At 40.5% G+C, this 26,082-nt stretch overlaps 2 protein-coding genes across 2 annotated transcripts in view; one reads left to right on the forward strand and one right to left on the reverse strand.

Annotated features, from left to right (window-relative positions):
* MTNR1A (melatonin receptor 1A) overlaps positions 1–14,655 on the reverse strand; it is a 97,784-nt gene extending 83,129 nt beyond the window's left edge. Inside the window, exon 1 of the mRNA XM_050947910.1 lies at positions 14,358–14,655. Within this exon, the coding sequence (XP_050803867.1) occupies positions 14,358–14,538 (181 nt within the window). The 5' untranslated portion in view covers positions 14,539–14,655. The remainder of the gene's footprint in view (positions 1–14,357) is intronic.
* The window catches only part of LOC127048294 (uncharacterized), a 991,921-nt gene that overhangs the window by 540,023 nt on the left and 425,816 nt on the right, over positions 1–26,082 (forward strand). The gene's annotated exons all lie outside the window — the stretch shown is intronic.

A 26,082-nucleotide genomic window follows, 5' to 3' on the forward strand; every position in this document is an offset into this window, starting at 1 on the left:
TACTATTGGACTACCCCAGCATTAAATTATTACCCGCCTCCCACACCTCTACTCATGCTAGGTCAACTTCCCTACCCAGTGAGGGTTGAGATGGAACCAACGCTTACCCATTCCCTGAACACCTGTTCCAGGAAGAGAGCATGCAGGCATGCACTTACATATAAGCATCCAATGCCAAGGTCCAGGCAATCACAAAATGATGTAAACAGAATTCCTAGTTCACTTGGGCCCAGGCTCTCCAAGCTAGTTAGGCACCTAGCTCCCATTGAAGTCAATGGATCTGAACCTTTGAGGATCTAGGCCTTAGATTATATGGCCACATAAAGGACTAAGCCACAATTTAATCCTTGCTAATCAACTGAATTGGGAGTGTAATGTCTATTATGAAATGTTCTCTGTACATTCAGATTTTTTGCTATTTAACAAATATGAAATGCCTGCAGTGCTTATATATTTAAGATATTTGTGTTTGAGAGTCCTTTATTTTTCAGTAACAGCCCACTGTGCAAAAGCATACATATTTCTGAGAGTTTATAGAAGAAATGATAAATCACATACTTCAAAAGCACCTTTCATACAGGCATTAACACAAAATAAATAAATAAATAAATAAAATGTAAAAGCCATGTTTAAACTCAACCTCATGATGTAACTGCTGCCATATGTTGCTCATGTAGTAGATTCTGAATTTCAATTAAGCATATAGCAGGAAAGAACAGCTATGAAGGAGTTAATGATTTAAAGATCAATTTGCAAAGGAAGTAAGATTGATGTTTCTAAATATGGTAAGCAAAAGATGTAGACAAATATTGTTGTCCTATCACATGGAATTGTCAGCAATTCAATACACAGACAGGTGAACCTCATGGAATGATGATTAAGAAGTTTTTATGAGGAAATATGGTAGGAAAAGAATGTAAAGTTCTGAATTTAAGTAAATATAATATAAGCTCTTCTGGTAATCTACGACATCCTCTCAACACAAGAATAGCATGCTCAGAGACACTGATTTCAGTCAGCATGTTGTTGGACAAGTTCTGTAGCGGCTACTGCTTGACGGAAGCGAGAGAGAGACCTAGAAACAAACTTACAATTAAGTCATGTAAAAGGTTTATGACAAATGGGTGATATCCCAGATAGAAAGCAAATGCATATAGGCAATTGGATTGCCAATTCACCCTTTCCTGACATCCTTGATCACAGCTTACTTACTATTACCTTAACTTCAACCAATATGTCTACGTTAATCAGGTCCAACATCTCTTTTTAGGGCCTCACATTACTTGTGGAGATTAAGATTATTCAAGGCTTCAGGCTTTATATCAGAGAAGCACACAAAGAGTTCTGTTTAATTTCACAATCATTTCTAGATTGTCTTTATGATGTTACAGCAAGTCTTACAAGGAAAAATGACCGGGGAAGAATAGCGGTCTCTTTTAAAATGGCAGTGTGCTACGCCCTGAGAACATTTCAATAGCCTAACATTCCAGAGGCTAATAAAACAATTTCAGAAAATGTTTAACATGAGCCTTGAAGGAAAGCCCACTGTCAAAACCAGCTAGTAATTCCACAAGATTTCAGAGCAAAATTGAAATATCTATCATCAAAAAAAGAGAGAAAAGTATTATTCAATTAAACACAGAAGGTAACTTAAGAAAGATGGTGCAAATTTAAACCTTGCTATCAGTAGAGTAATCCTTCAGTATGAGAGTGGTCACAGAAACTACAGGAATCCTCAGAAATATCGGGGAGTGGTCTTCATACTTGCATATTAAACTTATGAAGTATCCATTGAAAGCATTCAAATGTACAATAGAACCAAGAGGAATTCCTAGGAGCTTCCAGAAACTACTGGAAAAAACTGGATAAATGAGACAAGCATATAATGCTGTATGGACTGAGAAAAGGTAATCTTTAAATAATGCAAATTCTGTGCCAAGAAAGCAGTGAAAGTTAATGTAAGTGTTCCATCAGCTATCAAAAGACCTATAGTCAACATTATTTTCAGTCACTGCAGAGATCCCCAGTAGTAGGATTCACTGACTGTGGAAGAGACAAGGCAATCAAGAAGTGAGCTGAAAAGGTAGGCAGACTTATAATGGAAATAACCAAAGAAACGCTAACACATTTGCTAAAAATAATGTTTAAAATAATGCATTTTTTTGGTAGGAAACAGCAAGTGTGAGAATCTTATGAGCTTTACGTTAGTTACCACCACATAATGGGACAAATCCTTGGCCCTGCTCCACTCCCATTGTTCCTAGCCAACCTGTGCACAGAGGAAGGAAAAATAGCTTAACCAGCCATCTGGAGATTAACCTTGTTGGCTCTACAGCACTCATTCTTGAGCCCCTCCCTGATATACTCTGTGTGCACACATACATGCAGACAAATACATATATGCATAACATCTATATAAACACTCAGACTAGCAATTTTATGCAAACAGCTCATAAATTTGCAAAATTTGATAATCTGGAGCATTTGCTTTTGACTAGAAGGCAGAGGGGGGCAAAGAACATCAAGAACAGATTGATGTTATCCATCCAGATAACGTGGATCCAAGCAAACTGTCCTTGATCCACTGAACACAAAATCCATTTACTGAAATGTTTAGATAAGAGAGGTATTGCAATAGTCCGTGGTCTTCTCCTTGGCCGCCACCTTTCCCCTCCCCTCAGAGAATCCTGAATCATCATCTGAGTCATAATTTATTCATCTAACGTCTATGAAATTTCAACTGGTTTTCTAGTACATACTCCCCAAAGGATACAGGGATTGGAGAAGAGTTAGTAGATAGCTGGCCATATGTACTGAATCTATGTAGCCACGTACTTCCACTAAGTGTACTGGTCCCAACTATATAGCTCTCTGGATACCTGCACTGAAGTCAGCCCCACTGCAAGCTGTGTAAGGAGAAGGGGGAGCCAGACAGCACAGCTGGCTTGGTGGTCATAGTCTAGCCAGGACCGTTCTAGGTTTTTAATGATGGTCCCAGGGCACACACAGGATGGGGAGAAAGATGTTATGTCTTGGTCCCTTACTGCAGTTACTATTCATGCATAAAAGGGTAGCTATGGCAAGGTCCCCAGTGCCTGGTAAGTATTTGGATCCTGACTATGGCAGATCAGGATTCCTGCCTTTCATAGTCCAATCACTGGGCCTCTCCACAAGAAGATAATCACCTGTAGGTGAAGGGGCACCAGATATAGGTCAGATTTTTTTTTTTTAATTTTAGGGAGAAATGGGATCTCCATGGGTTCTGGCAGCTTAAGTGAAATCAAAGCCGGCTGAGGCCTTGAGAATTAAAATATTCATGTTACAAATCACTTCAAAGTCTCTTCAGAAATCATGCACATACCCTTTCCCTGCCAACTCCCCCTGAGCAGACTCCAGATTACCCCCATTTATTGTCAGGATATTTTGAAATGCTGGCATCTCTCAGCAGCCATGTTGCTTTGGTCCCTCTATTTAAGGTAGAAACAATGGAATTCAAAGCTACAACGAAACTAGCTTCTGCTGAGCTTTCTGTGGGAAAATCTACAGGTTCTGAAGGAGAGCATGCTGTGTCAAGAAACCGTTCCCCAGCCCCATGATATTTCCACCAGTCACACTACCTCCCAAAAGCAGCAGAGCCCCAAACATGTTTTCTTCACATGGAGGGTTTCACAGTTCAGGTGCCAGGGAAAGCACACTACAAGACTCCACCCCCCTGCTTTGCAGCATAATTTTCATGATTAGATGAGGTTTGCTCTTCTCCCTGCCATGCTGTTTTAGTTTCACTTAGCTCAGAGCCAAAAATATTCAAATTTCATTATCTTAAAAAAATCATTTGAATTTAAAGAACCAGATTAATGAACATCCCACGCTCAACTGGAATATGGAAAAACACGTATTTTGTTTCTTTAAAACTATTCACATGGTAACAACAAAAGGGTTGGTATGTTTTGACTGTAGAAAAAGCCATCCTGGAAGCCCCCAGTTACAAAAATATTACACTTCCAGCCTATAAATATATCAGTAAATAAAAACAATTTGCAAACTGAATCATATTAAAAACTGTAATTATCTAAATGCCCAATTATTAACCACTGCATTATTAAAACATCAACATGGATTGTAAGTAAATCATAATCATATGAACCTGAAGTTAGATTAACGGTATTACAGTACTAAAGTATTATAATCAGATGGAATCCCAGTAAAAATGAATTCATCAAAAGATAATCTGAAGAGATACTTTCTATGTAAAGATTCCCCATAAGTGAGCCATGACAAATGCATGCACCTTACTAATAAAATAAAAATGTTTTAAAACATTTTATTTGCAGATCACCCATACTAATTTGCTTCCCATCCAATATTAAAAAGTTAGCTAAACTCTCTCCTAGAGAAACTCTTTTTGAAGTCAATGAAGTTGTACCAGGAATGAATTTGTTCCATATGAATTTATACAGACATTTATTTATAGTTAACGGCCAGTGTCTAGCTTTTCACCAAACTTAAAAGATCTTTAGTCCTAGCCTAACAAAGCTTCTCCACGGTCTCAAAACAAAACTGTGGATACTGACACAAGCTAACCTATCCAAGAGGAGCTGAAGAAAAGCAAAAACGTCAGTACACTGCTCTAACTCAACAGCCAGGAACTACAGAGCTGCTCAGAGAGTGAAGGAGTGAAAGGTGCTATATAATGAGAAGTGATCATGGAAGTAGCTTCTGTCCTTTCAAGCTTTCCCGGTGTACATGTTAAACTTGTTTCCCCCACCTCCAATTGGGTCATATCACTCTGTCAACTCTAGGGGTGAAGTAAATGCACTTATTTGCCCCCAACACAGATTGGGAAAGGAATAGTTTCTTACAATTAGGTAGGAGTAGCGAGGCTCATTCAATCTGGCTTGTTGATGTTGACAGTAGAGGCATTAAGTTTATTGCTGCTGACAATGGAGAGGAGACTACCCACAAGAGTTGCTCAAAAGTTTTCCACTGAAACTGTTTTTCAGTAGAAAACTGAGGTTTGCATTAAACAACATTTTTCCATGAAAAGCATCTGCTTTTTGGAGAACTTTTTGGATATTTCATCAAGGAAACAAATGCCTGAAAAAGCAAGAAGTTTTTAGCTCTGGACTGAAATATTGCAGTTTTTGGATGAAACACATTCATTTTGGACAAAATATTTCCAATTTTGATGCTTTGCCAAAAACATTTCAAGGAAATTTTTGATTTAAAAAAACCAAACAAAAACCTCACTTTTGTTGAAATTTACTGTGGCAAGTTTCCTACTACTCACAAAAGCAGTTTTTTTCTGGGACTTCCAGTATTCCTCCTCTACACACTCTTCACCTTCACCTCCCTTACAAAGACTAGGTTTCATAGACTGCATGAAAATCCTCAAGACTGTATATGGCACTTACCCTTCCATCTGCTTGGCCAACAATTCCTGAGTGGTCAGACAAGGAAAGGCCTGCATGGGCTTTTTTACCTATTCTTCTAAAGAGAACGGGTGATCACAGTTCCCATTGACTTCAAATGGAGTTATGAGTGTTCAGGCCCTAAATGTCTTCTGTGGCTGACTAATCCAAGATTGTACAGTAGTACTGTACTCCTATTCAGGCTTAGTTGACATGGCCTACTAACAAAAGCTATGTTATTGGTTAGTCACTTGGAATATCAGTCAGCAAGATAAGAACTGATTCCTGTGTTAGGACACGGGGAGGATTTATTTACTTGGAAAGTCCTAACCCAGGAAGTCCTGCTCAGAAAATACTGCTAAACTTGCAGCTGCCGAGGGCTCCATCCCAACAGTGATAGGCTAAGGTGATAATGCACAGCTTACCATTCACATTCCAGAGCCCGTGGTATGGCGTATAGGCTGTTTTACAATGAGAGCTCTGTGGACAAAAATTAAGTTCCCTGGGAAACACACATTTGTTTTGATCAAATTCCCAATTGGACTTCACCCTATAGATCACAAACCTTCTCCCTGTTTTGATGGCAGAGTTATTAGAAGTAGGGTGATTGTGTAGGGTCCAGAGAGAGGTATACACATGAATCTTGGGCCTTGCAGAAGGCGACCCAATTGAATAGCTTTACAGGAGTCCCAGATTTGTTTGCCATTCAGCCACTGTGAGGCACCATTCCCATAAATCTGATGGTCATATAGGCCAGTTAAGTGAAGTGAAGCCAAAATCCATCCTTGAAAGGGGAAGAGGACAGTCAACCACATGCACTGAATTGTCAAAACAACATAAGGGGATTTAGCTAACTTAATTCATTAATATTAGTCAGAGTCTTATGAGTAAATGTGGTGACACGAGTCAAAGGAAAGAATAATTTGTATCCTGTTTTCTACCTTTGCAAGGAATGTCACCTTTAATAATTGAAAAATGGTGGTTATACATTTAATGCATAGTACATACATAACCGCTATAAAATATCTATGTAGCATAATTTTATGTTAAAATAAACTTTTCAGTTATGAGTTGCTCCAAATGTTCTTCACTGTTTAAAACTCATTGGCTTTACAGAAATGATAAAAGTATGTTATTAAAAAAAAAAACTTTGAGAAGCCAATAAACTATAAAAAATACATTTGAAATATAATTACTTTTTGGATCTCCTTTTTGTCATTAGAGGAGAAAATGATGGCGCATATTCTTCAAATTTTGTACCCGGACTTCAATTTCTAAACCAACAGGAGGAAGATCTATTTCTCCACTGTCATGTAACATATACTATCACTTAGTTACACACATGCAAAGTGTGGGGAAAGCCCCTATTGTAAAATGACAGCATTTTAATTTCACTTTTATTTATGTTGGTGGAAACTACCAAACCAGAGGTCAATTTCCTGACCTCGTTAGGACAATCCCTACTGCAACCATGAGCATATGCTTCTATCTCCTGTTTTCGCTGGAAGAGCAGGGGTATGAGTGAGAGGTGCTTTAAACTGCAATCTCTATAGTGTGAGTCCTTTAGGTCTATCCTAGGACTCTAAACTATAAAGACTGCTAAGAGTCCTCTAGGAGTCTAGAGAATGGTCCCTAATCTAATCACATTACTTCACATTATGCAGTGCTACAGCTATCACTAAAGCCACATCTCTAATCATGTGTAGGTTAGGGACCATGGCTTAGGAAAAGTCTATATATTCAGTATGTTATGGAGAGTCTCAATGGGGGAAAACAAGCCATGGGTGCTGGGGAAGAAGAAACTTGAGGAGGGGAAGTGGAGGGAGACAGAGAAAGGGAGGATGATGGGAAATCTTTGGGGCTGAAGGGAAAAGAAGGTAGCAGTATGCAAACAAAGTAATACATATCAGCATATTTCTGTAACTGTGGCTTTACAAGGTATGACAAACAAGGCAATAGGCACAGAAGAATCAAGAACAGAATTCCTGAGCAGGTGCTAATCCTGTCTGAAAGTGTGGAACCAGAAGCAGTGACATTCAGGTATGATTTTTGTTTGTTTGGGTCCTCTAACTATTGGGGTGAGTTGGCTGAAGATATTTCTGGTGCAAAACTACCTTTAAATGGAAATTGACATGGCTTTGCACTTTTTAAAAAATACTGAACTTGGAGCTTTTGTATTATTACTGCACAACAAAAGGTGTCCATCCAGTGCTCTAAGTAACCCAACCCATAAGTTACAAATCATAACATAAACATCCTCCTCAAAAGCCTAACATAGGAGAGGAAGATGGGATTGCTGCATACCCACAGGGTTGACAAATCTGTTCTCTGGCATACCATAGGATTCTTATTTCGTTTGTTTCATTGTATTTTCAATCCTTTAAATGACATAGGTCAAAAGAATGGTGAGACTCATTTCAGCATGAAAGGTACACACCTTTACAAACCTATTCAGCTCAATCATTGCCCCCAGTGCTGGTGGACTTTGGAAGGGCTACCCAGCTGGAAGGGTACTTCTCTCTTGGTAGTATTTATATAATAAAGGCTCAAGCATTATTTACATACATATTTAAATACATGTTTATTTGTTTACAAAAGATCCCTAAAATAATTTTTAAAAGCTATTAACACCATACATTTTTGTCTCATTCCAAAAAAGAACTCCTTTACTAATCACGTTTTCCTGGAGGAGATGTTGGCACACATTACTCAAAAGTGGAACATTAATGTGATATTTCAGGCAGTTTTGAAGAAAGTATATAAGAAAAAATGATTGCCAACAGAAAGAGTGCAAGGTGTTTTTTCAGGCTGCAAAATTGCACTCTGGATGCGCAGTCCTGGTCTGATATTGCAGACTTTTTATTCCCCTATGAAAGCAAGCCACAATGTCTAAGAGGGGTTTGTTAGTAGTGCTACTGGTATCGGATATCTATTGCTGGTAGCATTTCTATCATTAGAAACTAGAAATATTGTTAGTATCTAGAAACATATGTAGTGGTGGAGAAAAAACAGCAAAGAGATAAGAGTAAAAGAACAGAGTACTGGGAGGCAGGGGAGGAAGAGAGGAAGTGAAAAGAGACTAGAGACAACAGGCGAAGAGGAAAAAAAAGAAAACAGAAAAGGTGTGCACTAAAATCTAGAAGAGACAAAGCGTTTCCAACCAGAAACAGTGTTTCATGACAGCAAGAGACCCAAATCATTGCCACCAAAAAGGTAAGCCAGTTCAGAAAATTAAAAACTGACGGAAAGAGTAAGGAAAGACTATCATTTGACAGAAACTACAAAAAAACCACACACTTTTTTTTTTAAATGTTTACCCCTAATTTTTGGTTACTGAAAAGATGAGGTCCCACTTCAATAAGTTTCTGAAGTGAACCCTAAACTTGAACAAATTATTAACCACTCTAAAGGAATTGTTTTGTTCAAAACTGTATATCTTGCTTTGTAATTTTGTCCATCAGGTGGACAAGTTCAACAACTCAGCTAGACATTTCCCCTTCCACCCCCAATTGGCTTACCATTTTTGCTACCTGAAGTAATTCAAGTCTGAAATACCAATGTTCATTGCCATCAATATGTCAGTCAATTTTCTTCAGACCCTTATTTTGCGTGTTATTATTTGGTCTTCTACAGCTATTCTCTCTCTCTGATGATCCAAACATTTCTTGGGCTACCCATTTTCTCCCTGGGTATGCAAAAGTCATCCAGGGAAATCTGTAATAAAGACAATAATTCCTTTATGTTTCACAACAGAAGAAGTTTGGTTTCTTTTTGTAAGCAGATAATGACAAATATTCTGTTAAAGAAGTTCTTGACATTAAAAAAACAGATCATCAAGAACAACTACCATAATGAAAAGGCTGAATGAAATCCGCAATCTGATCATCTGAAACCCCCCATGTATAATATTTCCAATAAATGTAAATATTGAAACTAAGAAGTCTCTTCACCAACCAGATTAATATGCTGCTATGTAACATATTTAATTTTTTTTAAAGGGCCCAGTTCTGTAAGCCCTCCATATGCAGGATTCCAACTGACTGTGCCCCTGATTCTAAAAATACAACAGTATTAATAAAAATACTTCAGGTTATTTTTTATTTAAAGGGACTTTTTAAAAAGACATTTCACATAAGTAGCTATCTTCCTTCATTTTTTCCTGGATGTCCCCAATGAACATACACATTTAATTTGGGGCTGCTCTCAACCTCATGCACTGCTCTCCTGACATTCTTGGTCCTATCTTTACAAACTATACTCCTTGAACCTAATTTAGCAAAGAAATGAATTCAGAATATAAAAATTGCCTTCTCTCTTCTTTGCTTCTGTCTTGAGTCAGGAAGGTTGTTATGCACACGTTGAAGCTTAAGCATGTGAATAATCCTGTTACCTTGCTGTATCAGGGCTTTGGAGCTGTATCAATATCAGAACCTCTTTTCTGCACTCTTAGCTAGTGACAATAGTGTTTGTTGGTAATAAACATGCTGGTAATAGATTCAGCTACTGATTTGGGAAACTGAACAAACGTGTATAAAAGACCAAATTCATCCCTGAGCAGAAGCAGAGTGTACAGCCATCAATGGCCAGGATGAGTAATTCCAACAGCCAGAAATAGGCCCGGGGTAGGAAAGGCCGGGTCACCACTTCTGGCCTGTGGAAGAGGGTGAGGAGTGGAGGCTCCCCAGGAATTCAGTGGGTGGCTCTTAAGACCACTTTATGACTCCTTTATGCTGGCTCTGCCAAGTAGCCATGCTAAAACCAATGACTTTGGTCCAAAGAATACAGTTTGGAAGGGGAAGAGGAAGAAGCTCAAAAGGGATAAGACTGAAAGCAGCTCCCTTTATTAACTAATAAGGTCCCAAACCTCCAGTCCTTGTGTATGCAAAGCTCCCAGTGATTACAATGGTTGTTTTGTGCAAATGCAAAGAGTGCAGAATGAGATCCTAATAGGGGACAAATCATTTTTAACTTACCATGTAATAAGCTATTTTTTGCGACTGCTTCATCTCCTTGTTCTTAATGCATTGTTTTCTTGACAAGGAGAACAAGGAAGGCATAAGGACAGTCAATCATATGAATTCTTACTTATAACATTTTATAAACTTCTTTAAGTTACCTGCTTTCTAAATTCACTGAGGTGCTCTAAGATTTTGCTTTTTTAGTTTTCATGTCGCATAACGTTATGACTATCTGTATTTCCCCACTTACCTTCCCTGAGGCTAGTCACTTTGGCCCAGATTTTTAAACTATTTAGGCATTGCTCTACTCAGCACTGAAAGGCCCAAGTGACTCAGGAGCCAAAGTCTCATATTCACAAGTGATTTAGGCCCAGAGCCTCAAAAGCTATTTAGGTGCCTAACTCCTCCTGATTTCAGAAGTTAAATACCTTTGAGAATCTGGGTCTTAGACACTTAAGAGTCCAAGTCACTTCAGACTTTGCAACGCTGAGCAGAGCAACTGAGCAAAAATCTGTGTCTTTAATTTTTCAATTCAGGACTTTTATTAAAAGAATTTATCAGCATAAGCTGATAAGAATTATAAGAATTTATAAGCATTAACAAAGAATCATGAAACACATTCCATGATTTATACTGAACCTATTTATAAAAAAAATAAGAAAGCATATGAATAGTTTACTAAAGTTTCACCTATCTGGACATCAAGTCAAGACTTAAAACATCAGATTCCTTATGCCTTGAATGTTTCCCATTAAATCTATGTCAAAGTTAAAAGACATCAGGAGCCAAATTGAGCCCTGATGTAAGCCAATGCGACCTGGGTCACAGCTGCTTGCACCGAGACTGAACTTGGCCTAGTAGTTTGTTGGATCATAAAAATCACCATAACAATAAGTCAGAACTATGAAACCTATTACAGTCAAGTACATTAAATAAAAGAGAATCCTACCAGTTGCATCATCGGCTTCTGTGTCTAGAAGAGCATCTACTGAAGCCACGTCTGTGACTATGAAGGAGTCTGGTGTATCAGACACTCCTCGCTTGCTGAAACAAAGCTTCTTTGAGATACTGACTCCTTTGCTTTGATCACAGTACCTCACTAACCTTCTGACTGGCAGGCAGGTGATACCACTTCTTGTGAAGGTTTTTCTAGGTTTTCCTACTATTCCCCAGGGCATATGTTAGCAATAAAAGAAGTCCCCGGATCGACTTTGTAGTTATCTTCCCAAAAAAATGTGTGTGTCTGAGATGGAGACACAAGATATTTTCCCAGACCACATCCACCTGTTTTGGTACAATGTTAAATATTCCATAGTTCAGTTTGTCCTCTTTTCAGAGAAAGAAGAGAAATCTTCATTGAAATACATATTCTTCAGGAGACATCTTCTGCTCCTCCCTGACCTGTTTCAGGTGGAATTTTCAGCCTGTGTCCTTTTTTTCCCTCAATGAATGTGTCAGCAAATGTCTTATTAATATGTGATGCTGCAAAATCAGAAGTTTCTTTCTCATTATGGCTCTGCAAATAGTTGCAACTTTCCTTATAATTAACAAATTACAAATAAGATGTCTGACATTTAAAATTTAGCCTGTTCCTAAATATCCTGATTTAACAGCAAAAAATTAAAGAAAATCCTCCTTTCTCTGCTCAAAATAATATAAGGCCTGGATCCTAAAAACACCTACACACATTCATAACTTTACTCATGAGTGGTCCCACTGAATTCAGTGTAACGTTCAATGCGGCTACACACATCTTTGAAATCATGCACTGCTTAAATTTTCACTGGGTGGGGTCTGAAAAGTTACAAATTAGTTGTATGAGGATTATAAGATTTGTTTGTTTAACCATTTTCTATGTTTCCCAAGATCCTGAAGTCTATACATTTTCTTTCAAAGTATTCAAAGTTTTTCTTACAGGACAGAAGTTTTAATCTATCTTCTAGGAAAACTACTTTGTTTTACTCTTAAATTCTATCCTGAAACATAATATGAATTATTTCCTGCTATTAAGCCAGTTTTTTAGTTAAATTACAGCAGTATCTGTCCCACAACCTAGCCTAATACAATTCAATATCCAAAGGACTTTCTGTGGCCTTGGCTCTATGTTATAATTTGCTGCAGTTCTCAATACCCACTGAGAAGGAAAAAGGCATTGAGTGAGAAATGTGACAAGTGAGCACTTGTGAAGATGTGAGTGAGATGTGCTGAGAGCAAAAGCAGAACAAATATAGATATAAGGGTCTAAGGATTCAATTCTACTCTTAGGTACACATCACTATATTGTGTGTGGTTCTGTTACTATGGCTCTCTAGACTTCAGATTCCCAAGAGAAGAACTGAGGCATGTGAATTAACACTGGGGTTTATCTAAATCCATTAACTCTCACTCATGGACCCATTACAAATATACACCTACTTCAACAAAAAATCCCTAGCATAAAAAGAAAGGTCTACATGAGAAAAAAATGGCAAGACAAAGTTCAGCTTGACTTGGAATTCTAGAATCTGATTCTGTGCTCACACCACTTTTGGTTTTGATGGAAGTACTCTTTATTTACATCAAAGTAAATGACAGAAAGCGCCAGTATCTACATTTTACATCAGTGATAACTACAAAAGAAAACCAGTTTGACTTCATTTTAATCATGCTTATTGACATTATTTTAACTACCTTACTTAGAAAGTGACCATGAAACCTTTTATGCCATGTCAGTTAGATTTATAATACAAACAGAGAACAGTTACATAGCTGTTGTCTAGATTCAAACCCAAGCTTCCTCTCACGTCAGTGTCAAGTCAATCTAACTCAGCTGACTTCTGTGGAGTTAACAGTGAAATTATGCAGGCCATTCACCAATAATAGGATCCAATCCTTTACAAGAGTTTAAAGGGTGGAAAAAAATAGCAACACCCAGTCCTGTTTTGTTTAGCACCGCAGCTCCCTGCATATATTACCTCTCACCTCATGAAAGTTTCAACAGGGCTTAGAGTGCACCCATTTGGTACACGTGTGCAGCAGCTGGTCTGACGTGATAAAGCAGAACGCCTCTGAAGGAGAAGTTCCGGTCTGTCGGGCCAATAATCGGTAAACTAAGAGGAATTTACTCAATAGCCCCTCACACATCCTATCCTGTCAAAAATCCACTTTTCTGAGGCGTGCCTAAATCTGCTTTTCTGTCAGATGGTTTCAGTCTTTAAAAGAAGTAAACAGCAAGTAGCTGGTGAACAAAGAAAGAATGCCTTCGTTTATTCTGAATTATGCATCAGCCATAACTGAACCTTTTGACTTTGTCTGATGTCACAACCCTGTTATTTTATGCAGACAGATGTATTAAATAATATTAAACTTAGAGATCAGTAGCGTGACATCTGGAAGGTTCACATACTACTACATGCTATGGCACCCTCCCTCCCTCTGTGTTTCATTCCATTGCAAAACACAGCTTGTTTGTTTGTTTTTTATACTGGCTCACACTTTTACTGAACGAAAGCTTTAAATAGCACCACGGTTTGGTTGCAGCTGCTAAAAATACACATCAGAGAGCTTGAGCTCTGATTTGCCGTGAAACACGCGGCTTTGGGCATCTGTCACATACTGTATCCGCGGTCTCGCACTGAATTTTAAAGCCCCATCCCTAGTTTTATCTACAAACGAGCAGGATACAACAGCTAGAAAACCTCCAGTTGTGGCCGGTTAAAAATAGCTCTGCAGAAGGGGGCTGGCCGGAGGCTCGGGTTCCAAGGCACCGCGTTTGCCACAAGCGTCCCACGCCTCAGCGCCAAGGCAATGAGGACCAGCCCTCCCGGGGTCCCAACTTTCCGTGCCCAGCCGCTTGGCGCTAGCGACAGCTGTTGGCTAGCAGCGCCCAACGCCTCAGTGAAGCAGGGAGGCTGGGGTGAAGGAGAAAGGCGCTGGGGCTGGCAAGGCCCCCTCCTCTGCCCTCCGCCGTGCACTTCCACCCCGCCTCCGCCCCCCAGCCCCACGCCCGTACCAGCGTTCCGCAGCTTCTTGTTCCTGTACACGGACAGGATCACCAGCAGGTTGCCCAGGACGTCCACCACGATGGTGAAGATGAGGATGGCGGCCAAAGTGGAAGCCACCCAGGCGGGCCGGTCCAGGCTGAGCTCCGCGGGCGGGTGGGAGGCGTTCAGCCCGCTCCCATTGCCTCTCATGCTGCTGCTCCTCGCCCCAGCCTTACTAGCCCAACATCCCAGGGCCACATTGGGGCGGGAGGGGGAACAAGGAGCGGGCTCGCCTGCAGCCGTCGGGGATCCGCCCGCCCGGCTCAGACGGAGGGTGTCCGGCGCGGCGCAGGCTGCCCCAGCGCCTTTCACGGCCGCTGCCGGGCTCCGAAGTTTCCCTGAAGTGTGCACGTGCTACGGAGAGTTACTTTTATAGCCTCCCCTCGCCCCCTCCCCCACCCGCCACCGCTGCCTCCAGGTGACATCTAGCGTTGGCGGCGCTCGGCCTCCTCAGCCCCGGACACGTGCGCGGCCTGGGGATTCCAGCCGCCGCCTCCGCCACGGCGGGGCAACAGCGCCCCGGTGCGGCGCTGAGGCGCAGCGGCGGGCGAGCGGTTCATTCATTGCGAGCGGGCGGCATGTGGCTGCGCAGCGGGGCCCCATTCATTGTTTTCCCGGCTCTTTTCATTGACGCGTTCGTTCATTCATTCATTCATTCCTCTGGACAACACCGCGTATGGTGCAAGCGTAGGCACCCGTCCCTCCTCCACTGCTGCTGTAAGCGGAGATCGGTGCCCTTCGAGCTCCGTGTCCCAGTATTTGGGGCTGCTTTTTTATTTACTTATTTTTGACCGGTTGGGTTAATATCTCTTATTAATTGCACTCATACTAAATTTGTCCTTTACTGACGGACAGGCGGACTCAATCACTAAAGTGAAGCCGACGAGGAGAGTAAGAAAGCCCCAAGCTTGGATCTGTTCTGTGTGCTATAAAAAGCTCTTTGCGAAGCTGCTTGCGGGGGGGAGGAGGGGAACCTCGGGACCCGAATCCCCAGAGCAGCACATGCAATTGCTTCCCTGAAAGCGAGACAGAGCGAGAGATGGCACCGACCGACTGGCTCGTCTTTGCATGACAATACACAGTGGAGACATTTCTTCCTTTGCAATGCAGCCTCATCTCCTTTCCAAAACGTGATTCTGGGAGGGAGGAGGGGGGGAATGCATGTGCAAATGTACGAATCTGACACACAGTCTGCTTTCGCCGCTCCCCAAAAGCATGAGACACAAAATGAGGTGCCGTTGCTAAAAAGATAGCAAGGATCTGATTTTAGTGAACGTGTTATTTCTCGTGCGTAGTTACACTGGATTCTATAATAGGAACTTCTCATTCCCCCAGAAAGTGTTTTCTGTTGAATGTCAATCGCTGTATTGAAATACCTCGTTTATGTGATGGTATGTTGCATGAGACTAAAAGATGTAACCCGAGAAAACTGATCTGCACAAAACGTCCTAGAAATCGCAGTTCTATTCGGGACCTGCCAGCTGTGATTTCAAATGGTAATTCACGTTGTGTTTTGCTAAATGCCACAGTAGTGGATCTAACCCAGATAAAGTATTTGCACTATTCAAACAGCCACGAACGATCTCCAGCCCCTTAAATTATGCTTGAAACCTTCAGCAGGGAGCTGTCTCGTGGACTTGAAATCTAGTGGGGAAAGGGATGATGGAAGCCTAATGTCTTCTGCGCAAAGAAGAAAGTTACACTGGGAAGAATGAAAACTCTCATTAGTTCAATTTATGTAATTTGGGAAACTGCTGCTTTCAGATTGCATAAAATGTTCTGCTGATTATGATTTTATTATAATGCAATTTGCACATTTTGAAGACCTGGGTGATGAATAATTAAAACCATAATGATGAGCAGTAACAACATAAGTATGGATCCATAAACTAGTTAAGTCACAAAAAAGTCATACATTTTAGTAGGAAACTAAGTAACATTAAAATAAGCAAAGTTTAAGAAATGTAGGTAGCTTTTGTTTGCCAGATTTTGACCTGTCATTTATGAAGACATTAAAATAAAAATAGAATCCAATAGTAGAAAATTCACTCCCTGCCAGAGTTGTTTTTCAAAATGTTTTGATGATAATGTTGACAGATATTCACATTAAAAACCTCAACAGTAAAGCTACAGGTGCCTTATCCTGCTTACTCTGAAGTCTGATAGCACAACTCCCACTGACTTCCATTGGAGGAAGATTGGGCTTATTTATACCAGAGCTGCAAAAGCTGTTAGAGCTCATTCCCACCCAGGGAACTCTTGTCTCCCATTGAAGTTCCTATAAGCTGAGGGTGCTCAACACCAGAGAGGAGCAAGCCCTAGGAACAATTCTGTGGTGGATTGTGTTTAAGGCTAAAATCCTGCTGGCCTTACTTGAAGGCAACTTTCATTTGTTTGTTTTGTACCAGACCTGGTGCCTCCCACTGCATTCCATTCAAGTTTTAAGTCTGACTCTTGGCATCTAATCATCCATTTCAAGTATCCTGTTGCACTGATGAAGGGACTGTCCAACCCCCACTAAATCCTCTATCTCTTAATTTGCCCTTAGTACATTGAGTCTGGCTACAACTGAGGAAGTAGCTGACTGCCAAGTGCAAAATACCCATCCTGAAGGCATGACCCTGTCATAACATTTTTCCCAGATCTGGACCTTAGCGTCCAAAATATGGGTGTTAGCATGAAAACCTCCAAGCTTAGTTACCAGCTTGGACCTGATAACGCTGCCACCAGCCAGGGATTTATACAGTGCCTAGCTCACTGTGGTCTCCCCAAAACCTTCCCTGGGGGACCCCAAGACTCAGATTCCTTGAGTCTCACAACAAAGGGGAATAAACCATTTCCCTTCCCCCTCCTCCCCAGGTTCCTGGAGAGATATTCAGAAGCAAGCTCCGTGAATCTAAACAGAGGGACTCCACCCTCCCTGTTTCCAGTCCTGGAAAACACAAGTACCGAGAGAGCTAATCTCTCCTCCTCCTCCCCCCTCACCCAGAGGGTATGCAAAGTCAGGCTAGTAAGTCTAACACAAAGAGATTTTCCCCCTGACTTCTTCCTCCCACCAATTCCCTGGTGAGCTGCAGACTCAATTCCCTGGAGTCCCCACTAAAGAAAAACTCCAACAGGTCTTAAAAAGAAAGCTTTATATAAAAAGAAAGAAAAGGACATAAAAATGGTCTCTCTGTATTAAGGTGACAAATTCAAGGTCATTTGCTTAAAAGAAAAAAAATGAATAAACAGCCTTATCCAAAAAGAATACAATTTAACACATTCCAGCAACTACACACATGTAAATACAAAAGAAAACAATATAAACCTATGGTTTTACTATCTTTGTACTTACAACTTGGAAACAGAAGATTAGAAAGCCAGGAGATAGAAAAATCACTCTCATAGCCGAGAGGGCACAGACACAAGACAAAGAACTCACACCCAAAACTTCCCTCCACCCAGATTTGAAAAAGTCTTGTTTCCTGATTGGTCCTCTGGTCAGGTGTTTCAGGTTACTGGTGTTACCCCTTTACAGGTAAAAGAACATTAACCCTTAGCTATCTGTTTATGACAGACCCAGAATGTGAAGCAATAGATATCACATCTTATGCAATAGTCTGTATCTGTCTCAACTTCCCTCCTTTTGGTTGGGGTCTTCTATTGCACCACTTAACTATGCCTTGATTTCCCTGGTAAAGGAAGGCAATTGGCTTACCTCTTTTTGGGATTTGGTTAGGCTTTCTCACACCTTCCCTGCGTCATCTGTATGAAGCACTACTCCTCTTTAAACCTGCCACACTAGAGACTGAAACTGCTACCTGATGGGGCATTCACCACACCATACACCTTCCCCATGCAAGGGCTGCACTCTCACTGGCCTTTGGCCCTGCATTTCCTCTCCAAGTTAGATCAAAGCTGTCTGATCAGTAACATTCTGCCTGTAGTGGATACCCCCACTCTGTTGGCTGCTGCCCAAACTATACATGGCCTGCAGGGTGCCAGTAGGGTGGCTTCACTACCCCTTAGTTTCCAGACACTAGGATAGACGTCTTAGTTTCCAAACCCTGCAAATATCCCTGCCTATCTGCCTTAGCTCTGTCATCCATGGCAGAGGGGGCAGGGGTGAGGATAGCCCATTAAGCCTAGTCCACTTCTGGTCAGAGAGTTTATGGGAAGGGATTGGAGGACCATCATGTTTGTGTTGTGATTGCCCTTAGTTGCACTTCTTTACTGTAGCTGCTTTGGGGTCTGCCCCATAGCATAGGCAGCAGTGGCTACATCAGAATGTAGCACTGATGGAACATGGAGGCATGTGGATGGATGAATGCACAACATATTAAGGAGAAAAAACTGGCAGTTGAGCCTGAGTTAAGTCTGCACTGGATGTTAGACTGAGGTTAGGACTGACCTGGTATTTAACTAAAGAAAAAAAGTGGATCCCAGACACTGAGCACTGAAAGATTTTTCTAGATTCAACACAGGTGATAGCACTTTAGGCCTGGCCAAATGCTTGCATGTACTTTGCACTGAAAAAGTGAAAGGAGCATTCTATGCCTGCTAACCAAATGCAAGTGCAGTATTAAATCCAATAGTTGATGAGAGAATTGCTCAGAGGACAACATCCAAAAAGAGAACTAAAGATGTCCCTGTCTTACTATGCTTCAGCACTTAAGGATCTGAGCTTCTTGGCTAGTAAACACCACTGAAAAGATTAAATTGGTAGATCGAAGAGCTGTTGAAATGGCACGTGCCTGCACACTCTGCAGTAGGTATATCCAGAGGGGCAGCTTTATATGCCAGAAGCTGCAGATCCTTACAGGAGGCTGCTGGGTGCTGACTTCCTTGCCTTCCAAAAAGAGCAGGATAGGACTTACTGTTAGATTTGACTTTGCTTCAGAGTGGGCTTTGAACATATATATTCAAGAATTTGCACTGGAAAATCTCTGCAAATTCTAATCTTCCACAGTTACTGCCCCGGAACCCCGTTTGATCTCAACAGAAAGCCATTTTGGAGGTTTCTCTGGCTCATCTCAGAAATTGCTATTCACACTTGTTTTCATCCCAGTTGTTGCGAGGTGTCAGTTTTTGAGAAGGACATATCACCCTTCAGAAGTTGTTACTGCTACCCTTGGAGGGTTGTAGACAGACAAATCATTCAGATGCTACCTGATAACCAATATATGAAAATGTCAGGAATAAAATAAATAAAAACTCTCTAATTCACAAGAATTGGAAAACACAAGGCAGGCAGTATCATGGACAGTGCATATGATATCATGATTGCTGCTTGCCAAACAAACCACATCATGTGCATTGCTCTTCCTTTTATAACCTCTGTAGTTAGTGCCTTGAAAAACTGAAACTGTCTGTTTTACCACCCCTAAATCAGTTGTGCATTTTGGATTTGTGATTTTCCAAAATGTGACCTAATGAAGTACAGACATACTTAAAATGAGTGACAAGTGACAAAATAATGGTTGATGAAAGTGGATAATTGAGAAGATCAGATTTGAAATTTTTACTTGTAGCCTGATTCTCCCACTTACATTTGTGTAAATCAGGGAAAACTACATTGCGATCAATGCATTTACTAGGTGTGAGGTCAGAACCAAGCCTTTGGCAATTTTGTTTTAATGCATTAAACACCATAATGTCATAAATATCACTGATTTGACTTGTTTGTATATGAAAAGTAGGTCAATGAAACTGCCGGAGTACCTCTGGCAGGTGATGTACCTCACGGATACCTGCCAGTCACACAATCCTTCAACCTTAATTTGAGTACCTCGAGTTGTGATCCCTTCTGCTTACTCCTATGTGCTGGTGCATAGTCAACATAGCAATTCAGTCCTCTGAACACTCTCTCATTCCTGCTGTACCCAAGAATTCTTAATCCTGGCAACTACTGATTGTGGGAGCTGAACTGGAGGAATGTTTTTGGATATAATGGGCAAGGCATAACCTATAGGAGAGGTAAAATGTCTTATTTCAATTAACACTGGTTTTCTTTTTGTTATTTTTTGTTTATTTGAGTCTAGTTTAGTCAGACCAAAACAGTATTAATTATTAGGAAATACATAACAAAAGTACTGTACACATGAGGTATTTGATGGCAAAGAGATACTCACATAGAACATCTGTTTCTCTTAACTGAGCCTTTCTAAAAATTTGAGAACGTGTACTGTATTTAATCAAAAATCCAAATGGGCGTTTGAATAGGTGTTCTTGGGGTGAGGGCTGATATGTCTGCATTTGAGTAACTGAATGGCCCAATCCTGCACATGCATGTTCATGACTACTCATATGGCTAAGGGTTGAAGGAGTGAGTCCATGTTTTCTTTGCAGGTTGACAGATAGGGCTTGATTCTGATGCACTGCAGGTACTACTATGAGGCCTGATTCTGCCAGCCTTACATCACTAGCCCTGTTGACATGAATAGATCAATTTGATTAAGGATCAATCATGTGACTAATTCCTCTCAGTACAGCAAGACTACACACCTGATGAGGGTAACTTGTGAGTAGATTCATAGATTCCAAGGCCAGAAGGGACCATTGTAATCATCTAGTCTGACTTTCTGTATAACACAGTCCAAAGAACTTCTGCAGAATATTTCCTGCATATCTTTTAGGAAAAACATCAATTTTGATTTAAAAATAGTCAGTGATGAAGAATCCACCCTTTGCAAATTGTTCCAATAGTAATTACTCTGTAAAAAAATTATTCATTTCCAGACTGAATTAGTCAAGCTTCAGCTTCCAGCCATCGGATCATGTTATGCTTTTCTCTTCTAGACTGAAGAGCTCATTAAAAAATATTCAATCCCCCTGTAGATACTTATAGGCTGTAATCAAGTCACTCCTTTAACCTTTTCTTTGTTAAGCTAAATAGAGTGAACTCTTTGAGTCTATCACTTAAGGAATGTTTTCTAATCCTTTAATCATTCATCTGGCTCTTCTCTGACCCCTCTTCATCCTTCTTGAATTGTGGGCACCAGAACTGGACAGTATTCCTGCAGCAGTCACAAGAATGCCAAATACAGAGGTAAAATAACCACTCTATTCAGGGGTGGCTCTATGTATTTTGCCACTCCAAGTGTGGCAGTCAGGCGGCTTTTGGTGGTGCGCCTGCAGGAGGTCCACTGGTAACGCAGATTCTGTGGCATGCCTGCGGGAGGTCCGTTGGTCCCTCTCCTTTGGCGTACCCGCGGCCAAATTGCCGCCAAAACCGAGGGACTCGCAGACCTCCAGCAGGCATGCTGCCAAAGGCAGCCTGACTGCCACCCTCACGGCGACCAGCAGGCCGCCCCCCGTGGCTTGCCACCCCAGGCACGTGCTTGGTGTGCTCATGCCTGGAGCCACCCTTGACTCTATTCCTACTCAAGATTCCCTTGTTTAGGCATCCCAGGAGGGCATTAGCTTTTTTAGCCTAACATCACACTAGGAGCTCATGTTCAACTGATTATCCATCACAAGCCCCGAATTATTTTCAGAGTCCCTGCTTCCCAGGATAGAGCCCCATAAGTTGGGCCTACATGCTTGGTTCCTAGATGTATACATTTAGCCATATTAAAACATTGTTTGCTTGCACCCAGTTTACTAAGCAATCTAGTTTGCTCTGAATCAATGACCTGTCCTCTTCATTATTTGCCACTGCAAACTTGTCTTGTTTGTCTTCTGCAAACTCAATCAGTGATGATTTAATGTCTTCTTCAAACTCATTGATAAAAAAATGTTAAACAGTATAGAGCCAAGAACTGGTCCCTGTGGAACCATACTGGAAACACTTTCTCAATGATGAGTCCCTGTTTACAGTTACATATTGAGACCTCTCAGTTAGCCAGTTTTTATTCCATTAAATGTGTGCCAGGTTAATTTTATTTTGTTCTAATTTTTTGACCACCATGTTATGCAGTACCAAGTTAAATGCGAGTAAGGCTTGCAGGATTGAGCCCATAAAGAGGACAAGGAATTAGGCATAGGTCTATAATACTATACAATAGTAGTTAGGGGCAGGAGCGCCGCCAGCTTGTCTGCTGCCCTAGGCGGCAGAAAGTCCCGCCCCCGAAATGCCACCCCCAACAGAGGCAGCGGAAAGTCCGGCCCCCGAAATACCAACAACAACCAGGGCAGCCGAAGATCCAGCCGCTGCAGTTGCCACTCCCAAATGTTAGCCTAATGGGTTCCGCCGGCCCTGGGTAGGGGGCTGGTCTGCCTTTTGTATAGCAAACAAGTGATTCTGTGGCTGTTTTTATGAAAAGCATAGTGTCCATTGATAAATCCTCCGTCCCACAAGGCACTGAACACATCCTGTGAGACTGAGTGCCTTTAGAAATTCTCACAGGTGTTAGCACCTTGTAAGATTGAGCCCTTAAAGCCCTACTTCCAGAGATGCTGATAGGAAATTCCACATTTCATTTTGCAGGAAATTTGTTTTCATTCTAAGTCAGAACAAAACCAAATATTTTTCCAGTTACTGTACAATGGCAGAACAAAAGTGAACAGTAAATAGATAAATGATTCCAGGCTAATACAGATATTGAAAACAGCTGCTCTTCTAACTTATTTCTTAGATCAAAGTATCAAACTTTCATTATGATACAAACAGGAGACACTTTGATCTAGGTAGTAAGTTAAAGCATTTCAATCCATACGAAGTACAGATTGAAACACCTTAACCACCTTAAAAATAAAATGTTTTGATTACAGTGTCACACCATATCACATCAGTAGCAGTATATAACATTAACCACTACTCCTGATGTGTCATGAAATACTGTTCAACATAAAAGTAAGTAAATAAATGTAAAACATTTTGAAGTGAAAATTGTGTTTCAGAACAAAACTTATCTTTTTTTAAACAAATTTTCTGAAGTATTGAACCACAGTCTCCTAAACACTGCGCCATACAACATTTCACTTAAGCTGAAAGAGGCAGTATCTTGTATAACCCTGAGGACTCCACCACATCAATTTACAACACAATGTGAGTACTCTAGAACATGATCAACATAGAGGTGGTATAGCATCTGGAATATTTTTAGGCTTGAAATTAGTCATGTAAAACATGGAGCTATTGATTCATCCTGACACTCATTGGGGTAGAGAGCATGATAACTGGATGAAGGTATTATGTAGATCTGTGTGAATAACGGATTTTTTAGTATTTGGCAATTACCAAAAAAATATTGTTTCAGGTCAAACAAAATGTTTCATTTTGAGCATTTTTAATATTTGGTGTTTTAAATAAAATTCAAGGAAATTGTTAAATAAAAAGTAGTTTCAAATTTAAAAAATTAAATGTTTTGTTTCAAAGGTATTTAATCAAGATATTTTGATTATTTTTTATTGTTTCTTTTGACTGAAACTGTTCAACAAAACCTACATGAATTCATGAAATGTTTTGGTGTTGCTGAATCAGTATTTTTCACTGAAAAAATCTGCACAGCTCTAGAGTTACAGTAATATGGTCTTCTCTGAGATTTGCTCTGTCATTTCAGGTGGGTGATTCCAGACTCTGTCCTAGTATAGTTGCTTACACTGAAAAGCCTACTCATGAGTATGAAGTGTGCCTGATTTTCAGAAATGTTCAGCACTTGTTTACATTGACTTTAGTGGAGTTCTTAAAAAACAACAAAGCTTTCCTTATATAATACTTTTCTTTTGCTGTTGAAAGACTAACAGCATTATTCCCAACTCTACTGTTTCAATGGTCTATGTCAAGGGTAGGACTTACATGATTCTATTTGACACGAGATTTAACTAAACAAAGTGCATTTATTTCATTACACATCTAAATAACCAACTTTTGTGATATCTGGAGTTGTGAGCCTGCCCTGTGTAATATCTGTGTACTGTGTACCTACCTACACATTACTGGTTCCTGTTGTCCACCCTTAGGAGTGGATTGTAGTTTACTGGTACTTATAAGCTTGTTGTGTAGTCCAGATGAACCAAGGGTTCTGGATACCTGGTAGCATGTGTCACTGTGTGCTATAGTGCTTATAGTCAGAAATAGTTGGTGGAACCCTACAGTAATGCTGCTGTGATCTTTTGGCCACCTCCTGCATTTTCCATTTGACACCCTACAGGGATATCAATGGGGGTTTCAGGTAACTTGGCATCTTTTTGATGTCATGACATGTCCTCCTTTGGTGGCCAGATATGGTCTTTATAGTGGCAGTTCTGGGTGCTTGTTGTGCAACTCTAACACACAGAATCCACTTTTACAAACTGTGGAAGATAAGGTACTGATTCAACAGTTTAATCATCTGCTAAGCCTAACTGATACTGTATCTGTCCCAACACACCTAAGTTATTAGCTCTCCCATCCACCTATCACGCTGCTTTGCCGCCTGCCCATTAGCATCTAGCTTTGCTACCTTACAAACTCTGGAGTGCATACTACCTCCTACTCACACATTTATTGTCTAATTTCCTCCCTGTGTCTGACCAGATGCAGGGTGCTTACTGCTCCTGAGGAGAGTATGTGATCCAGGGCAAGAGGTTGCTATACCCCATGACATATTTAGAACCAGAACCATTTCCTCATAATAGGAGAAACATGCTAAGTAATTTTATTGAATTCAATGACAGCAAGTTTTCTCTTTTCTACTTGCCTTTTTATTTTCCTTTAAGTGGTAGTCTTCTTTCTCCTCAGAAACTGCAGCATCATCTTGTTTTTCCTTGAATTCTTTTCCATGGAAGCTGTTTACTTAATCAAGTTATAGTTTCTCAGTTTTGTGCTTTTGCAGAAGAGCTAGGGGACCATGTTTAGAGTTGAAGGTTACTGAAATGGAAAAAGATTGCTAACACAACTGGTATTAGCTGTCAAAATTCAGCCAGTTCAATTTCCCATCCAATGGTGAAGGGTGGAAAATTAGATATTGGCTCAGAGTAAAGTGAATGGGGAAGAAAATATGAAGGTAGTGAGGGGGAATGGGAAGACCTGGGATGATAAGACTCAAACCAAGTTTGATGAGGATATCAGTCAGCAGGAAAAGAGAAGGAAGTAGTAGTATTTAAGACTGGGATGAGATGTGAAGGGCCTAAGTTGCCACCACATTATTTAAGTTTTATGCCTCTGATACACTATTGATATCAGTGATTACATTGGCATAAAATTGGAGTAAACTGTGGTGTATCAGGCCCATATGATTTATTTGGAAATAAATTTATAGAATATCTAGCACTGGACATTACTGAAACAAGAAATATGTAAACAAATATGTTAGTGGAAAAATAACTAAAAGGTTTTGAAAATGTCAATTAAAATCATCTGAGGTTGCATCATGCATTAACCAATCTTTGACAGAGCTCAGCAAAAAAGGAATCAGTGCCGTGACTGCTTTTTTTAACTTCATCCCGCAAACATATGCTAAGCAATTTGCATGATTTAGAATATCATCACCAATAAACGGAGCTTTAATAATATCTTTCTTGTCTACAGTGTACCTTAGATTTTAGCACGGACAGAACCTATTATGACAGTAGACACTACAGGCTTTAAAACAAACACATACCATATGGTCAGGATAAGCTTTGCAAATGGGTGTAAAGCTTCACAGGGGTAGTTTTGCCTTTCACCCTGCGCCTGTGAAAATAACCATATGCATAGCACACAATTTCTACAGATTCAGACAAATGGTATACTACTGTGAACATTTTCTAAACTTTTCCTAGGAGGACAAAAAATCTGTAAGAACAGAT

The sequence above is a fragment of the Gopherus flavomarginatus genome, chromosome 3 (assembly GCF_025201925.1).
Source record: "Gopherus flavomarginatus isolate rGopFla2 chromosome 3, rGopFla2.mat.asm, whole genome shotgun sequence".
NCBI classification, from domain to species: Eukaryota; Metazoa; Chordata; order Testudines; family Testudinidae; genus Gopherus; species Gopherus flavomarginatus.